This window comes from Ceratosolen solmsi, unplaced genomic scaffold (genome assembly GCF_000503995.2).
Source record: "Ceratosolen solmsi marchali unplaced genomic scaffold, CerSol_1.0 scaffold33, whole genome shotgun sequence".
NCBI classification, from domain to species: Eukaryota; Metazoa; Arthropoda; class Insecta; order Hymenoptera; family Agaonidae; genus Ceratosolen; species Ceratosolen solmsi.
In genome coordinates this window covers 450,758-469,969 of record NW_011948438.1, presented here as the reverse complement: position 1 = coordinate 469,969, position 19,212 = coordinate 450,758, and the positions used below count along the sequence as shown (strand labels likewise).

At 30.1% G+C, this 19,212-nt stretch overlaps 1 protein-coding gene across 1 annotated transcript in view; it reads left to right on the top strand.

Annotated features, from left to right (window-relative positions):
* inaE (inactivation no afterpotential E) overlaps positions 1–19,212 on the top strand; it is an 81,067-nt gene that overhangs the window by 54,132 nt on the left and 7,723 nt on the right. Inside the window, exons 6-12 of the mRNA XM_011503530.1 lie at positions 98–426; positions 1,660–1,855; positions 2,200–2,388; positions 3,867–4,157; positions 6,924–7,153; positions 8,796–8,819; positions 10,586–10,718. Coding sequence (XP_011501832.1) covers positions 98–426; positions 1,660–1,855; positions 2,200–2,388; positions 3,867–4,157; positions 6,924–7,153; positions 8,796–8,819; positions 10,586–10,718 — 1,392 coding nt within the window. The remainder of the gene's footprint in view (positions 1–97; positions 427–1,659; positions 1,856–2,199; positions 2,389–3,866; positions 4,158–6,923; positions 7,154–8,795; positions 8,820–10,585; positions 10,719–19,212) is intronic.

Sequence of the window (19,212 nt, the reverse complement as noted above, 5' to 3'; positions counted from 1 at the left end):
AAACGGTGAAAGTCCAGCATCCCCCAAAGACACTCTCGATATTCATTAATCCCGCACTAAAGAAGCTTCTCCGAAACTTGGCACTTTTTCTTTTCAGAATTCCTTTGCCGACATAGCGCGGCTGCTGAGCGACTTTTTTCGTGACCTGGACGTAGTACCGTCGGACGTCGTCGCGGGCCTCGTTCTGCTGCGCAAGTTCCAAAAGATCGAACGCGAGCTCATCGTCAAGCAGCGTAAGAACGACACTTACGAATTTCTCTCCGGGGTGCCGGTGACACCACGCACCAAGTTCCTATCCCTGACCGAGGACGGCGATCTTGGCCACTTCCAGTCCGCCATACACTACATGCACTTTGCTTTAGCGGCTTATGGCTGGCCGCTGTTCCTCGTCCATCACTCAACGGGGCTCTGCGACCTGTGTACCAGGTAATAACATTGTCCGGATTTATAAATGAGGCTCGGCTGCGTAACCGCCCAGTCTATTATGCGATCCGCACCGCATCCGCACTGCCACGCGATATTCCATTCCAAATATACAAATGGGTCGCGGTGATTCTGGAAAATGCGCGATGCGTCGCTCTCCCATTTATAATAATTCCATTGAAAATCGTATAATTTCAATTTCTTACTTTAGGCTTTTTAGGCTTATCGATCTCATCTCACTTATCGTAAAATCAATATTAATTATTATTGATTCTGGAATAATCGATGATTTGCTTTGAATAAACAGATGGATTCTCCCATTGTCTGTGGCGTGTATAAAACAAAAATACAGAGTAAAGGTGGCACGAGACATGAAATTCTTAAATACTATAGCACTTTCCTCCTTTTTATCGATTAAAATAAGTAATGGAAGGCTTAAAAAAAAATACACGAAATATTATATCAAGGAACAATGCCTTATGCACAAAAATATCATTATAACTCAAGTTATTGCATTTTAGAATGTTGATGCTACCTGTAATGCAAACGAGAACAAGAAAAAAACTTACAAGCTTTATTTTTTAATGCTTACGATTAGCTTTGTCTTTCATGTTTCTATTACGATAACGACAATTATACCAAAGTAGTTGCTAATTGATGTTTTCAATAAACAGCAAAATCAAAAATCTTAATTAAGTGAGACTAAAATTTCTCATTAATTTTGAAGAATTTTTATTTAAATTTTAAATCTCATACATTATGAAAAGTTTTCTACGTACTATCCAAAGTTCCATCTAACTTACAAATTCATAAATATCTATAAATTTATGGGCCGCGCATTTACCATGTGATTTAGTATTTTTATAAATATCTTGCGTTAAAAATTTATAATAGGAATATAAAACGCATTGTAAAACATTTCACCGACTGTATAAAACTTTGTTTGAAAAATGCTGAAATAACAAATATTAGATGAGAGCGCTTGGGCGAATAAAATAATTTGCTATACGTGCATTCGAAAATTACCGATGACAAATAGAAAATTGAAACCCTAGCAGCATGTTTCAACAAATTCGTGGATTTACATTGAAAATAAAAATAAGTGTTTAACGTTGGCAAATTTATCATTTACAGAAAGAGTTGACATTATAAACAATACAAAGTAATAATTCCACTATTACACAATACCTAATGGACTTTCTATGATTAACAACACAATTACATGTTGCTGTTCAGGTTAAGGTGCTGCTGCTTCCCGTGCACACATTATAAAGACGATGCTATCATTGTCGAGGATAATTGCTGCCAATGCAATTATGCAGCACTGCGACGTATGGTAGAGGTCGGCGAGGTCGAGGTGGTTTATGCGACATTCCACGTCGACGTCGGTGAGACCCCATTCTTCGTAGCCCTCGACTACACGAAGAGAAAGGTAAACGCGATATTCCGCGTTTCTTATAATTAACTTAATATAATGATCAATAATTCATAATCGTAGATTGAATTTTATCGAGCATTTAATACTTAGCGCGTTACCGACGTGACTCGGCAGCCTTTCAGCGACGAGTTGCACACGACAGCCAAATTTCCGAATGACAATGAAAATTCTACGAGACGTCGTCTCGTGTGCCTTGAGCTTCTCATCCAAATGAGTTTGCACGATCACCCTAATTCGGCATGCTCCCCCCCCCCCACTCCCATTGACAAACTCCCAGATATAGTTCCCGTATCTTATTCAAACTCTTGGTCGGTCGATGTAATGGCTTTTGTCTGCAGGTGGTTGTGAGTATACGCGGCACACTCAGTATGAAGGATGTGATGACAGATTTGAATGCGGAGGGTGAGGTACTGCCACTTTCACCACCTCGGGATGACTGGCTCGGTCACAAGGGAATGGTGCAGGCAGCCGAATATATCAGGAAGAAGCTCTACGAGGAGGGAATAATTGCCAAGGCTTTAGAGAAGGTAATTAACTCCATTTTTACTTTTGTCCCGTAAAAAAAAAGTACGGTGAACCCAAGTTTTTTTTTTTTTTTTTTTTTTTTTTTAAAGCAATAAAGGCATTACTACGACGATTCTCATATTATAAAGACACTGCATGTGCTTATTAATTGCCAATTCACATTATTAATCACGTTAGCTTTATCGTTATAAGGCGGATTGTTAAATGCAAGGGAATGAAGTACCAAGTAAGTAAATGTTGAACAATCCACGCCCCAACGAGCGTTTCAATGTCCATTTACTTTAGTGCGCGTCTCCGTTTTTCATAAAAAAAATTTACGCATTCTCGTAACGATAATGTACCGAATAAGTCGCTTCTAGAGTATTAAAGCATCTATTGTCAACAAAGTATTGGTAAAATTCGACTGTGAAATATATTATAGATTGATTTTTTGCTAAATATCTGCCACTAATTAAGCAACATTAAATTGAAATTTAGTCATTATTTAAAATCTTTTTCCATGCGTGTAAAGATTATTATTTCAATCAAAGTAATTTTAGAAAAATTAACCAATCTAGTCTGTTAATGTAATTGCTAATGCACATAAGTATTTATGTACTATTGGCTTTTTTGCATTTATAAATCATCAGGATTTTCTTTATTTATTCGTACCAATCGTTTGAAAATTTTTTCGTGATTAAAAAACTTGTGGACTCATAGAAATGTTCTTCCGACAAGTTGTTTCACATTATAAAAATATGAGTAGAGTAGTCAGCCAACTGGTATGTTAACCGAAAAAATAACAGCTACGTATTTTAAAAGAAAACTCATCTTTTTCAAGCACTTGAGATCCTATTTCTGCAGAACTTTCTATTTTTAAAAGTCAGTGCCCTGCTAAAATGACGAATTCGCTTCTATTCGTGTAAAATAATATTTTTAAATTTTACCGTTTCAAAAAAAAAAAAAAAAAAAAAAAAAAAAAAAATATATATATATATATATATATATATATACAATATGAAAGAATTACAATTTTTAAAACTATCGCAACGTGCCAAATTCTCCATAATCCACAGAAATAGCACGGATTCATTATCACCGCGGCACCTTTCGACCATAACCGATTTATTTGTTTCCTTATTCGTATTTTCCGAAACTCGGAAACGATATTGCGTTGCCGTTTTTATCAATCTCAAAACAAACTTACACATTAATCCACTAATCCGCTGTAATAAAACGAGAAAGTCTCTGTAAATTATTTTTGGTTAAAGTGAAATTCATCGGCAAATTTCCTAGAAAATCAATAAATATTTCGATGTCACGAAACCACCGAAACCCCTTGAACACGTCATCTTTGAAAAAGTTAAAAAAAAAAGTTAAACGTCGTGCCCTCAAATCGCCAAGCCTCTAATTAATGTTAGCGCTAATTATTTAACGGAGCGAGAAAAAAAGGCAATTAGTGTAATAAGTGTAATTTAATAAAAGTACGTAAATTTGTCAGGACGTGTCGCGTGGGACAAACGAGTTTGGTTTGACGCTGGTCGGTCATTCCTTGGGCGCCGGAACCGCGGCCATCCTAGCGATCCTCCTCAGACAAGAGTATCCGGATCTCACTTGCTTCGCTTATGCGCCACCGGGTGGATTGCTGAGCATGCCCGCGCAAGAATACACCCAGGAGTTCATTACATCGGTGGTAATCGGCAAGGACGTCGTGCCGAGAATAGGACTCAGACAAATGGAGAGCCTCAGGGCCGATCTCATCAACGCTATCAAGAGGAGCGTCGATCCTAAGGTAAATATAATCGTATGTCGGCGTAGCCATCACCTAACCAGGAGTCTACGTGACATTACGGCCACTCCAGAGTACTTGCATTCTCAACCTACCGTAACGTCAGCCGGAAATATCACCGATAATATTTTACGCCATATCGGATGATCCTTTCGTCGCAAACATTATTACTAAAAACTGTCGTAAAACGTCCTTTTCCTTTTCCTTCTTTCTTCTCAAACATAAAAATGCTTGCGCTTATTAAAGGCATTGGTATTATAAGCGACCCACGACGTTTCAACCCTCCTATTATCTCTACAACATATAAGCGATAAAATCTTAAGCTGCTCTCTAATACAAATATAAACTGCATGTTATTTTAATGTATGATAAAGAATAAATATACTTCCCGCAAATACGTTGGTTAAATAACTATATCAATGCAATTGGAGGTTATCGTAAAGCATAGAGACATTACGTCGATACGAAAATTCATGATGCAATATTCCAGAAACTCGTTCGCTTTTATGATTTTGCTTCGGCTTAACGGCTATGCACATAGACACATCGATTTAACCATACGGTAATTCTGCTTTTCGCATTTTTCCAATATGTCATTCATTTTCACTCGAGCTCTTGGATTTATTTTGATTTCAAGGAAAAACAGTATACGATACGGCCAGCGCTTAAGGCAGCAAAAGAGTGACGAAAATAATTCAAATGAAAATAATAAAAAATAGTGAATATTGAATATTGCAAGGAAATGGTAAGAGATCGTTTTGCTCGCGAATATACAGGCGACAATAAAATATCGATTGGAATTCAAGAGATCATAAAGATTTATGACAATGAATTTTGTGCAAATATTTAAATACGGTAATTAAATGTGTCTATAAAAATACTATTTTGTATAACATGTATTCATCGTATAAAAAAAAAAATAGATTGCAGCTTACTAAATAAAAATATGCCCGACGCTAACTAAACATATTAAATATTAAATATATTAAATACATTAAAATATTCTAGTATAAATAATAAAGTGAGTACAAATAAAATTTGATATTTTATATCGTACTTTCAAGTCAAACATAAGATGTTATTTAATTGCAAAACATTTATGCATGTCAGCTAACTTGGAACAGTTGAACAATCCTATAATAATATAGTAACACTAAAAACACTAAAATAATACTTATAATTCTCATATGTGGATGAAATATTTTTTTTATTTATTTTTTTTTTTTTGTTTCTTTGTTTTTGTTGTAAATTAAATAAAATATCGTTTACAATCATTTCACGTATGTCGAATAGTTCATTTAATCGGAGAAGGGACTAATTGATCTCTGCTAATAGTATACAAGCAGTATCAATTATATAAAATAAAATGTTTATTCGCAGCAATAATTGTAAAATTTGCTTCAATATAACCTTTTCATATTTACTTAAAATATTGAAAATATATATGGCACGTAAACAATTCGCTTCAACATTGGAAACATAAAATTAATAGCTCTGATTATTCTATTTAATGCATGATAATAATAATAATGATGATGATGATGATGATGATGATGATGATGATGATGATGATGATGATGATGATGATGATGATGATGATGATGATGATGATGATGATGATGATGATGATGATGATGATGATGATGATGATGATGATGACGATGACGACGATGATGGTGATAATAACATATGAAGAAATTTTACAGTATTTGCTGGAAAAATTTTGAAAAATTTTACTCTAAAAAATTAATAATCCCTTCTCTATTCACGTCGTTTTTGTTTATACATTATTTCAATCTTAATAGGACATTATACTGAAAGTTAAATTATAAAATTGTCTTCAATTAAAGAATACGTCAAGTTTTAAGTAACCAAAGTTTTATTAAAGAATTAATTTATTAAAGGTTTTATTAAAGAAGGTTTAATATCTTATAAATAATTTTTCGGGTTATGGGGAAAAAATTCAAGAATTTCAACGCATTTCTTTACATTAATTCAATCTTTTTACCTTAAGAGCTTAATAAAATTTTATCAAACCTGCCGAAATAAACAAATTCCAAAAGAAATGCAAACTCTTTCTTCATATGAACATAAACGTCATCTTTCATAAAAATTAATATAGAAAATTTCACATTGTAATTTTTATGCTTGAATTGAAACGAAGGCTTTCACGTATTATTCACTAATTCGCCTTGGCTTTATAAAGATGAGTAATTATAATGTACAGAATTTCCGTTAAAGTACAATAAATTCAAGGACAGCCCTTCCTAATGAAAAAGTGTAGTAAGGAAAGGACATTCGCTCCTTCGAATGCAATGAATCGAGACACCTTTCATTCTGCTTTACCCACCAACCTTAACAAGCTTAACAATGATTCACAAGTCACATGCTCCTAATAAAAACAATTTATCGCTGAAAATCGTAAAATACCTGTACCAAAATACTATCGAATCGATTCCCAGAATCCGCCATTATACACAACGAGATTGCGCAGCAAATATGAAGCTTATTTAAAGAAGTTACCACCTTACAACTCCGCTATCATCAGCGCTCCCCCGAACTCCCCCGAACGATTACTCAAATGGAAAACCGCTGGAGCGACCAGAGTCCTATGGCCAAGTACTAATGTCACCAACGGCCAATGTCTCCCCATTCAAAGGGGACGTTCAAAGGGCAAACGAGAGTGCAAGACTGCAAAGCTGCAAGGCTTACACACACACACACACCCTCCCTCCCTCTCCCGTCTAAAACCACTTTGGCCTGTTACAGTGGAAGACGATAGCCTGCTCGGTGATGTGCTGCGGATGTGGCTCGACACCGACCTCGGCGGCCAACCTCGAGGCCGGCGGTTGTATAAGCGAGTACCAGCGAGACAAGGACCTGGCTCGCTCCGAGGCCGTCGTCCCCTCGGACTCGAGCATCGCTCTCACCCTCCACAGGCCGCTCTACCCACCCGGGCGCATCATACACGTCGTCCGTCACCATCCCAACAAGGGCGAGTGAGTGTTCGAGCATCCGCTGCTCCAGGCGAAACCAAGACGATCGCGGCTCGGTTGCGCGATCTCTTGCCTAATGGCAATCCCTAGAGGCGCAAGGCCCACTGAGAAGTTTGCTGTTAGTTGAGAACGATATCTGTAGATTGGAGGAGGGGGGAAATGTGATGATTAACAACTGCGAGATACGCGACTCCTCGAAGCTTCTCGTTAAGGTATCCTTGAGAGCCTTGCGAGTCGAGGATTCCTATTGTTAATTAAGAATAGTGACATCCGCGGTCCATTGGAGGAATTGAGTTGCCGGTTGTGAATTCAATTTCGTACTTGTGCGATGAAAATTTCAACTTCTCGCGGGCCAGTTCAATCGAATGATTATGCATTTCCAGTGGCCGCTTGATAAAAACTGTCGATTAGCGATTAGACGGCTCGATATGGCCGATTAAAATTTCAATTTTTGTTTCTTCCCATATTTTGACTCCTATAATTAATATCGGCAATACTTAATAAAAAAAGAAAGAAAAAAAAGCTCCTATTAGAGGTCTTTCTTTGTACGATAATATTTTAATATCTATGAGGCGAATGCGAAATATAATTGGGTTTCTTAATCACGGGAAATGTTCTTTACCAATACAATATGGAGTATTAATTAAGTGATCTATTAAAATGCATGTGCACCCTCTCCGTGTTACTCCGTGTCAAATTCATTGGGAATTATGTTTTTAATTTTGTCAGAATAAATTGCACAAAGTGGATTTAACATATTAGAAGTGTGTCAAGATTTTCAACTTTATTGAAAATTCTTGGCATGCGTTACTTACATTTACGTAAATTCAAAAAAAAATTTTTTATTTATCTACATAAGACTCGGAAATTGTTTAATTTTAATAACATGGTTAAAGCGATATTGCAAGACAATATTAAATATTAAACATGTTACAAAATACAACTATTTTAACTGTTCTAGACGAAAAACTATTTATTATTACAAAAACTGAGAATCGCATAACCATACGCAGCTTTTCAAGTTAAATATATTTAAATAACAATGAAAGATTCTTTGAATTATATAACTTTCGCAGACCTGTAACAAAGTTTATTCTTACGACGGTTTATTTCATCCTATAGTTATATAGAATTCTATATCTTTCTACATTTCTTAAAACTTTCTAAAATTTAGCCGAGCAAGAATATATTTTCATTATATTATTTTATTTTAAAGTTTCTTTATTCTTGTTAGACATTTACAAATTTTGTATCCGTTACTTCCAAATTCCATCTACTATCAGTTTCTCGTTTTAACACCAAGTTTCTCAGTACTAAATAAACATCGTGAATGAAAATTTAAATATCTTTTCATAATAATATCAACGTCGGATTATATTGAAATCAGAAATTAGTAGCCCATGTCCCTTGCTCATGCCTTCATTATTCTTAACGAAAACACTTTAGCGTATTCTATTAGCGTACACATTTTCATTCGTCGTGAAAATCTAATTATTTAATTTAATTATTTTAATTTAGTAAAAATCAAATAAATTTAATCTGATTATTTAAATCATTGATTTAATAATGGCAATACGATGAAAAGATACTTAAATTATGGAAGAATAAAGCGCATATGAATAATACATTTCTTTTTCGTTTACAGGCAAAAGTACGAAACACAATGGAGGTATGTTGATAAAAAAAAATTAAAAAAAAAAAAACCATTTTATTAAAATATAATGAAAATTTATACACGGCCAATAAAATTGTTTAATATAATCAATATATAATTTTTTATTTATTTCGCCTTCAAAGAATATTTTGCACATATACCATTAGAGTAACTACAATTATTTCGAGCTTATCGTTCATTTAGATATTTGTTTGTAATACTCAATACGATATTGCTTTCGGTATTAAAACTTTATCAGAACATTTAGTATTTTATAGCATTTTTCAAAGGATTTCAAAAGGTTTCATTCTAATTTTATGATAATATGACAATAATCGAATAATTCTATTACCAGTAACTGATATATTTGTATACATATATACGTATATACTATCTAATCTATTACTATATAATAATTATCAGAATTTTACAACACTTTCTAACTTAGTACAAAAACTTTTTAAACTCTACTAATATTAGTATATTACGTTATGCATTACTTACATATATTTTACAAAATCGAATATATATATATATATATATATATATATATATATATACATAATAAATCGATAAACGTGTTTATTCGCATAAATGGACACATCAATATTTTATCTTTGTTACAATTTGATGAAAAATTATTGGTTTGACTTTGATATCACAATAATTTTTTTTTTCTTTTATTGAATAATAAATTTTAAGGATTTTTTAATCAGTAGAGGTTGCATTGTACCTTTCCATGCTTTTCGTCGTTTAACATATATACATTATGTAATACTGTAATTCTTAAATTTACTTTTTTAATTTAATTTTTTAATTCTCAACTTTTATCTAATTTCAACAATTTAGATAAAAAAAAAAAAAAATTTTCCTTTCTTAAAAGATTCACAATAGAAATATAATTTGAAATTACAGTATGAAATTAAAATTATCTAAGCCATAAGAATGTGAATAAATATAAATAATGGGTGTTGGATAAAGAACAGAAATTTACGAAAGAACTTTCAAAAATAAAAGTAAAATGTTGAAAAAAAAGCAGTACTTAAACTAGTTAAGATATTATATATATCGAGTTGAACGAAAAGTATTTGAGCTGCGAAGAAAGACTGAAACTTGAAAAATGCTATTGAATTTTGTAAATTTATGCGAAAGCATAAAATATTTTTATGCCCATACGTAGCTATAATAAATAATTAAATGATTTACTTTTGGTAGAAAAACTTTTAAGCCTTAACTTTATGTTTTTCTATTATATTTGTCAAATATTCCATAAAAAAAATGTTTTATCTTTGTCTATTTTATAATAATTCCCATATATCAATTTGGTAAATTAAATATTTCCAGCTTTTGACATTTCATTATCGAGCTTTTAATAAAGAAATGTATAATGATTCGGTAAGTAAAATCACTATTCTTTATTACTTATTTATTACTAAATCTAACTATAAAGCTGAAAATTACTTCATTCGTACAAAGCTAAAAAATATTTCCACGTAAGGAGAAGATAGCAAAGAACGACATATATCTACTTGTAATGACGGATAATTATCACTAAACAATTCAGTAAAGCTCAATTCGCAACGACATTCAATGATATAGCAAAGAATATTAATCGCTGACACTCGCCCCGGCTATCTAATCAGTCGACGCACCGTACATTAAAATCGGAAAATTGTCAAATAGCTAGAAAATCCTCGTGCTTATCATTATTTATCGCCCATTGTCACACCCTATTACTTATCGTATTAAATCCAATTCAATGGCACGCAATGCATTCACAGGCAAATGCTAAGGAAAAGGGAGCCGGTGTACCAGGCGCTGTGGGCCGGTCCCTGCGACTTCGACGAGGTCCTTATCAGCCCGGTCATGATTCAGGACCACATGCCGGATAATATGCTCAAGGCCTTGAACAAGGTAAGCGAGCACGCCCTCCTCCTGAGCTCGGTGCCCGAAAGCTACGTGGCCTCGAGCAGCATCAGGGCCGTCGCGAGTCGCAGTCCCTCGGTTATAAGGGCCGGAACATACGAGCCCCTCGAGGAAGTTCACGAGGTGCCCGCAAGCCTCCCCCCAGTCATACCGCGAGTCGAAAACGGCGATACCGCGGCTCCGGCGGCTGACGTCGCTGCCGTCATCCTCCGCATCAGCGGTGACGGGGACAATGCGGCGACTCGCGAACTTGCATCGGATTACCAAGAGAAGTCAATTAAGAGCACAAGGCTTATCGTTGTGGACGTCGAGGTGCACCAGAGGAACGAGATACTGACGCGCTCGTGAGACGCGACGTAATTTGTTGTACATAGGGCCCCGAGGTTCATGTATCTTGTTGCGATGACGATTATTGATAATTGCATAAGTATTGGCTTGTCAAAGTAACTAAATTGTCCAGCGATCGGTCCGCACTGGTGCCATTAGACTTATTACTTAAATGCACATGAACGCAACGTTCGCTCATTGTTCTTTATTGATTGCAACTGTTGATTCCAAGAGTCTAATACATACGATAACAATTAATGCTTAAATTGTTGGTTCTGGCTCGACATTATTCATTTAATAAGCGATGCGTCAATTTATTTATTTTTTTTTTTTTACAAAATTCTAAAAAAAACCATACGATGTTTCGGTACTGTTGCAATCTTTACAAGGATTTTTCGTGACCTAATTCAACCTTCAGTTTCTTTACATTTCCAATTAATCTTTCCAACTAGAGTACATGAATTATTCAACTAGATAAAACATCGTGATAAAATTACATTTAATTATTATTAATATAGAATTTTATTGTTAATAGATATTATCGATGGGTTTAGAAAAGATTTGCGTGAAATGATGCGGGCATTCTTCCGTATAAATCTGAAACCATATTTTCCTCATCATTCAATCAAGATAAATGCATTCGACTGTATATCGATATTTATAAGTAATTGTTATCAAGATTTCTACAATTTCTTAAAAGTACTTAAAACTACTTCTTTTATTAAATCTAAGTAATAATATAAATTGATGTAAAACGTAAAAAAAGTTTAAAGTTGCACAACAATGAGCTATACAGATATTCTAGTCATTGGGATTTCAATGAAAATTTTACTATTTATTATTTATTTCAATAATCTTATATCTTTCCAATACTGAATATTTTCCACTCTTGATCGAAAATTATAGTAAACGAAATGTGTTTAAATCCATCCAACTGCCAAGACTGCATTCAACATTGATTTTTTTCTTTCTTTCTTTTTGTGTATTAAACATAAGTATATATATATATATAATTTACAGTTTTAAATTATATAAATATTTTATATAAAGGTAAATTTTTTTGCCATTTCCATTCTTTTGATTCTTGACTGATTAATTCTTGTTTAACAGCTTATAAGTAAATCAATTAGATGATACGAATTTACAATTTAAATATTACTATTATGTTATTATTAAAATTATTCTTTTAAATACATGCAAATGGATTTCGAATGAATTTATGACTTTGCTAGTACAAGACATTTTTGTTAATTGTCTGTTGAGTGGTGTGTTCATCGTAATATACATAATTTATTTACTTGAATTACATGCGCGTGTATGTATGTGTATATATATATATATATATATATATATATATATATATATATACATATTTATTTTTTATCTCTTTATATAGACCTGCATTGTCTTTTCATAAAATAAATATGTGATTTTATCAATGTATTTGGGAATATTTATGTATATTACTAAAATTTATAAAAAAAATTTATTTTATAATTATGAATTATATACCTCCCATGAATAGTGAAAAGTCCACATACTTCTGCAAGTGTAGGTTATACAATAATTTAATTGGAACGAGCTGTTCGAATGTTTTAGAATATAGATGCTTCTACATATACAACAGACCATATATTATTCAGTCGTCACTATTTACCAGCTTACACCTTTGTTATTATATTTTTATTTATATATAATATAAATAAATGAAAGTCATATCGGTCAAATACGTACATTTAGACATTATAATCACTATTAATTTATTTATATATAAGAAAAACATACAAAACACTTCAGAAACATAATATCTTTTGAATCGCAATAAATTTCGAAAGAATAAAACTTTTAACATAAGTTATTTTTCTAATGTAATTCCAAGAAAGAAAGAAAATACGTATTTTTCATGATTTTTTAAATTGTATTTTAAATGTAATAATTATTTTTTATTTTTTTAAAAGCTAAAGTATTTTCTTCCATTTATAATACTTGTTATTAAGAAAAAAAATGAATAAATAAAGAAAGAAACTATAAGTTGATATTTAATCAGACACGGATATATGTATATAATAAGTTGCATGATCCTGAAGTAAGAATATCGCATGATTTGTAGAGATTTAGACATCTGTGGTAATATATACGTATTTAAGTTGAATCGTAATTCATAGAATTATATTTATTTTGTCAGTAGTGAAATAAATTCATATTATAATCGTGTATTCTGTAAATCATTCTGTAAAGTTTATCTTTACTTTTATTGTTTATTAATACTGTTTATTAGTACTGTTTATTAGTACTATTTATTAATAGTAAATCCATTTGTAAAATCGAAATTCACTACATATTCATATAAGAACTGAATTAGTATAAATTACAATTTAGCACTGTAAAGATAATGTTGAATTTTTTTTTTTTTTTTAAATAATATTATAATAAAGTGTAATTATTTATAAATAATAAAAATTTAGATAATACGTATTTTAAATTAAGAATTGTATATAATTTTGAAATAGAATCGACTCTCGTAACAACTAAATTATTTAAGTGATCGTTGAAATTCATAGATCTTTATCAATTTGCGCGTTGCTGATCTATAAAATAAATATTTTTCAATTTTATTTTATTCAGTCAGCACATCTTCATAATATATTATTGTATAATTTAATATGTATAAGCTAAATATTATTAGCGAGAATACACATTCTTTAATCATAACACTAACGTAGTAATTTCATTTCTTTTACAAATTCCTATTCCCTAACTTCCATTTTTACCCGTAATATTTTTAAATATTATATTTTTCATTTTTATTCTTATTTTATATGGATGTCACAATGTAGATTGAGTAAGGTAAATTCTCTATTTTATCGGAATTAAGAAATATAGATTATCATATAGAGTATATTAGATTTTAGACATTTAAATAGCAAATGTAATTATGTATAATGTATTTGTTCAGTATTTTTTTAAATTAATAAATTAGAGCGATATATTAGATACCTACATTATATATACTATGCTTTTCGGAAATTCTGGCTAGAAAAATGATGATAGCATGCGCTGATAGTATTTGCAATATATTTTTAAAATCTTATTGAGAATTTTTTCGAATAGTCGATAACTGAACGGAAATTAATCTTAAATACTTATTAAAATATATAAATAAGTATCAGATTTTTCTTTCATAAAAACGAAAATATATGCATAATATGACTAGATATTAATATCAGCATACAGAATACATTTGCACATATACATGGGTGTGTCCATGCAGGGATAAATATATTTTTAGTGTATTTCCTTAATAATGATGCTACCTCATTTTAATACTTTTTTTATATAACTAAAAACAATTTTTTTTTTTAATAATAAGTATGACATTAACATTAATTACTGTTTACATAAGAAGCTGTATTATTATTAATGAAATAACATTAATTTAATCATATTTATTTATTTGAATTAAAAATTTACATTGACGAACTAGGATATTAATTTTATACTTAACATGTAAAATAAGCTTTTATGGTTGCCAATATGAAAATTTTTTTAATGAATTACAGCATAAATTTTCTAGAGATTATTTTAATTATGTTTTAACTGAATACTTATAGCATTCATATCTAATTGTAAAATAAGCTTGAGAATAGTTTCAACGTTCAAGCATCAACTAATATTTTCTTAATCAGAAATTATTTTACAGTATAGTGACGACAAGCAAACTTTAATAACAACAATTAAAAAAAATTATATTCAATTCAGTAACATTTGTTTAAAGAAATGATAAAAACAATTACATCCAAAGATCGTTTTATTTATAAAATAATTTTGTAGCTAATCTTACGAATAAAGAGCATGACTACAATATATATTGTTTTTTTTTTTCTCAAAAATATTATTCATAAATAAAGAAAATTTGGATATTTTTTTTAATACTAAGTTGGATACTTGTTCTATACTGCCGATTAATGCACTTAGCTTACGGAATTTTATAAAATACAAATAGAAATGTAAATCAACGTGCATTTAATAACAAAATATATAATAGTTTCACCATTTATCAATATCTAATCAAGTTAGTCACTAGTCACTTTTGATTAAAAATTAACTACATTAACAAGAGGAAATAAATGTGAAAACTCTTATTATATAGAAAATACAGTTAAGGGGAGTAGGCATTCGTAAAATGAACTCGTTTTATCATAGTTTACAATATAACGACTCTTTCTAAACATAAAAAAATTATATAATGGAGCAAATTTTTACATTGTAAATTAGTGTTCAAGCGCCAATTGCTCAAAACTTTTCCTCTCTCACTCGCGCATCCTATCATTCCAACTGAGACTTGAATGTATTTGAAAATATTACAAAATATACAAAATATACAAAATATACGAAATATAGAAAATATAGAAAATATACAAAATATACAAAATATACAAAATATACAAAATATACCATTATCGTAAGAAAGTTAAGCAATAGTGACGAAACGTTCACGTGTTTCCATAAAAAAAAAAAAAAAATACATAACTCATAAATTTTAAAGGCCATATTTTTGTGTTTAGTTTTATCTAAGTTATAATTTGGCGTTTGTACATGTGCGTACACGGTGTGTAAATTATACGATTGTTTGAAACGTATTTTCAGAGACTTTCATGGTATGCTTTTTCACATAACTAAATTCAATACAAAAAAAAAAAAAATAACAAATAAAACTACGTTTTTATTCTAATCGAAACGACCGCGTATTCCCCTTAATATTATACATATAGAAAATAACTTGTGGCCATCCGTCACTTTTTTTTTTTTTTTTTTTTTTTTTTTTTTTTTTGTAACAAATTGCAACAATTACGTAAATTATAAAAAAAAATTATAAAAATTGTTCCGCGTGGCAAATATCGCCCTGAGCGGCCAAAGCCTCTACTACTCACCCACAATGGACCATAATGCTTTAATCAAAGTGGAAAAACTTGATTGGATAGGCACTTTGATGAGCTAGAAAGCGTCTGAACGGAAGTGCCTGGTGTATGTGTAACGAACAGGTGTCGGAGTGCAAGGATGTAATCGCGGAGTATAATGCAATCACTGCGACGGCAGCGACGACAACGATCTCTACGTCGGCACTGGACGTCGCGGCGCTCCAAACGACGCCGGTTGCCAAGACCGTAGACGGATTCCCGGAAAGCGACATCCGCTCCGATTTGCCAGACATAAGGTACATCAAACCACGATTCCTATTGCCTTTTATTATGCATATAAATTTTATTATTACAGCCTGTCGGATGTTTAAGTTATGCGAGCGCTTCCATAACTCGCAAGCATTTGCGAGCACAGAGGCGTAACTCGAAGTACTTTTTAACGTGTTAATCACATTTCTATCTATATTTCTTTATCGCTTTGATACATAAATCTTCGTGACGACAACGTGATTTTTAAGCGATTGATCATGTTGACGAAGATTATCTTATTTTTTTCCAATCCACGAGCAAGTCTCTATTTAATTCGTGCATCTTCTTTATTTATACATAAATATTCTTTAAATATAATCTAACTTCTTCATCTTATGTAGAATTATTAATTCAATTATTAAGTCAATTATAAAAGAGTATTTATTATAACAGATCGCCGTGTATTGAAAATTTCGTAAATTTCGGATATCTTCTGATTACAAATATATAACATTTCATAAATCCATGAAGAATATAAATTTTTATGTTTGCGAGAAAACATTAGGTTTACAAGCTTTAAAGTTAAAAAAAAAAAAAAAATCAAGTTCTTTTAGATCTATATGACGATCGTGTTAAAAGTCGCAAAATTAGAAAAACTCAGCAAAAGTTTAAGCTTATTTACACAAAACACATACAATTATTATAATAATCCATGTATTTAGAATCAAGATATGAAAAAATAAGTTTGCATTCTTATTTTTAGTAAGCTACGTGTAATATCGGAATACCGTATCAATGAAAAACTTCTATTAATCTTTCAAAATCAAAATTAGCACGCCATGAACTTTATATCAGCACTGCATTTTTTTTTTTTTTTTTTTTTTTTTTTTTTTTACATATATATTTTTAATGTTTCAACTTCATTGCACAGCACTTTTTCTATTTCAGCATCATACAAAACTCGTTCATCTTTACACAACAAGTAAATCAATTTCGCCTAGATATCGCTTAAGTAGAAAAGTTTCATTATTATTTAAGAAATAGTTTTGAATGTTTAAGAATTTTGCATGCTCATCCGAATCGTAGATAGATAGATGCATGAATATTTTGCAATTACTGTCATGTAACTGTGTGCAAATTGTGTTAAGCTTTTAAACAAAAAAAAAAAAGAAGGAGTTATATCTATTTAATATGTAGTGGTATATTTTAGACAATATTATTAATGTAAAATATTATCTATTAATATACTAATTAATTGTCATTATTAGTAGTGGTTTTAAACGACATTGTTTCCAATGATGTAATTGCGGTTAAGGTATATTTGATCAAAATGTCTTGAAAATTGTCTTATCATTCGTCATCCTATCAATCATTGTATTTTATATTTTAATCATAGCACTATTTGTTAAGTAATGAACAAATTTTATTAATGATTATTTTCAGATCTTGAAGTAGTATTAAAAAATTTCGAATAAAAACAATGAATTAACTCGAATAAATAACGTATTAATATATATTAGACATAAATATGCCTTTCAATTTTTTCATTGCAACTTTTTAAATATAAATAAATATTTATAAATTTATTTGAATTAACAATAATAAAGCTACTCTGAAAATAACGCTCAAAGATAAAATATTACAGTTTTGGTATTTAAATATGTCAAAGCAATTATTTATTAAATCATTTTGAAACTTAGATATTCTACTTCATTATTTGATCGATCCAAGTTGCCAATAAAATTACGTAAGCGAGCTTTCAATTTTTCTGCAGCTTAAAGTATTCTACAAATTTTTAAATATCTTCGCTTATGCTTATTTCTGTAATTATTGAACTTTCAAAACTTTAATAACACAAACTTAAGAATCTTATGAAATCTTATTTAAAAATATTATTAACAGTGAAATAAATCTTTAATTGATATTTTATTCTCATTTATAGAAATATTAAATGAATTATAAAAAAAAAAAACAAATCTAAAATGAAATATCAATTACATTTCAAGTGTTGCATTATTATTATTTGATTTTAAAATGTGATCATTGGTTATGAAACTAATCTCATTTTCAAAAATCTTACAACATAAAATATGCCACTTTCGATTTTCGATATTTATAAAAATAACGAATTTTCCTTTATTTGATTTATAACATTGCAAATGGGTTTTAAATTTTCGAAATATAACAGAAATACTCAAAATTGAATATATGCTACGATGAGAAAGAAATTGAAAATATATATTTTATTATAACTTTATTGGCAACCATATATTTAAGAAATATTTTATTTCACGTTGTTAGAAAATCATTCATTTTGACAAAAATTTATATTCTCAAAATCTCATAAACCTACTTTGCAAATCATAAATCATCATTTATATTAAAATTTAATTTTTATTTCGAAACTGATAACTAAATTACTATTCTATATAATATAGCTCATCTAAAACGAAAGTGATGAATTAATTTTGTAATTATTAATGCAACAGATATTTAATTAAATTTTGTAAAATTATTTTAAATTTAAAAATTAATTATGAAAAATTTTATTTCAATTTCTCTACTTTCATCAACTATATTATCAATAATGATTGGAATGACATAGAGTAATTTATTAATATTTATAATACATTTTTTATTAATCCAATTCCCTTAAGTCAAATGAATGTAAGAAATGAAATCATCTACGTTATCTTATTTACAAATAAGCCTAATTGGTAAAAGATTTTTCTTATTAAATAAATAATATCATTAATGATTTTCCTTTTACCAATAATTCGATTTAGCTTTCGAAGTTTATCATAATATATATAGCCAAAAAGACATTTATTACCTAGAGGTTGAAAATTATAGAAATATGCAGAATTATTAAGGAGAATTATAAAGTACTGCACTTTGCAATAATAATGCATATTTGTTATATATTATTTATGTTTAAAAAATTTTAAATTAAATAACAAGTATAGAAATTTTGTTCGATTACAAGG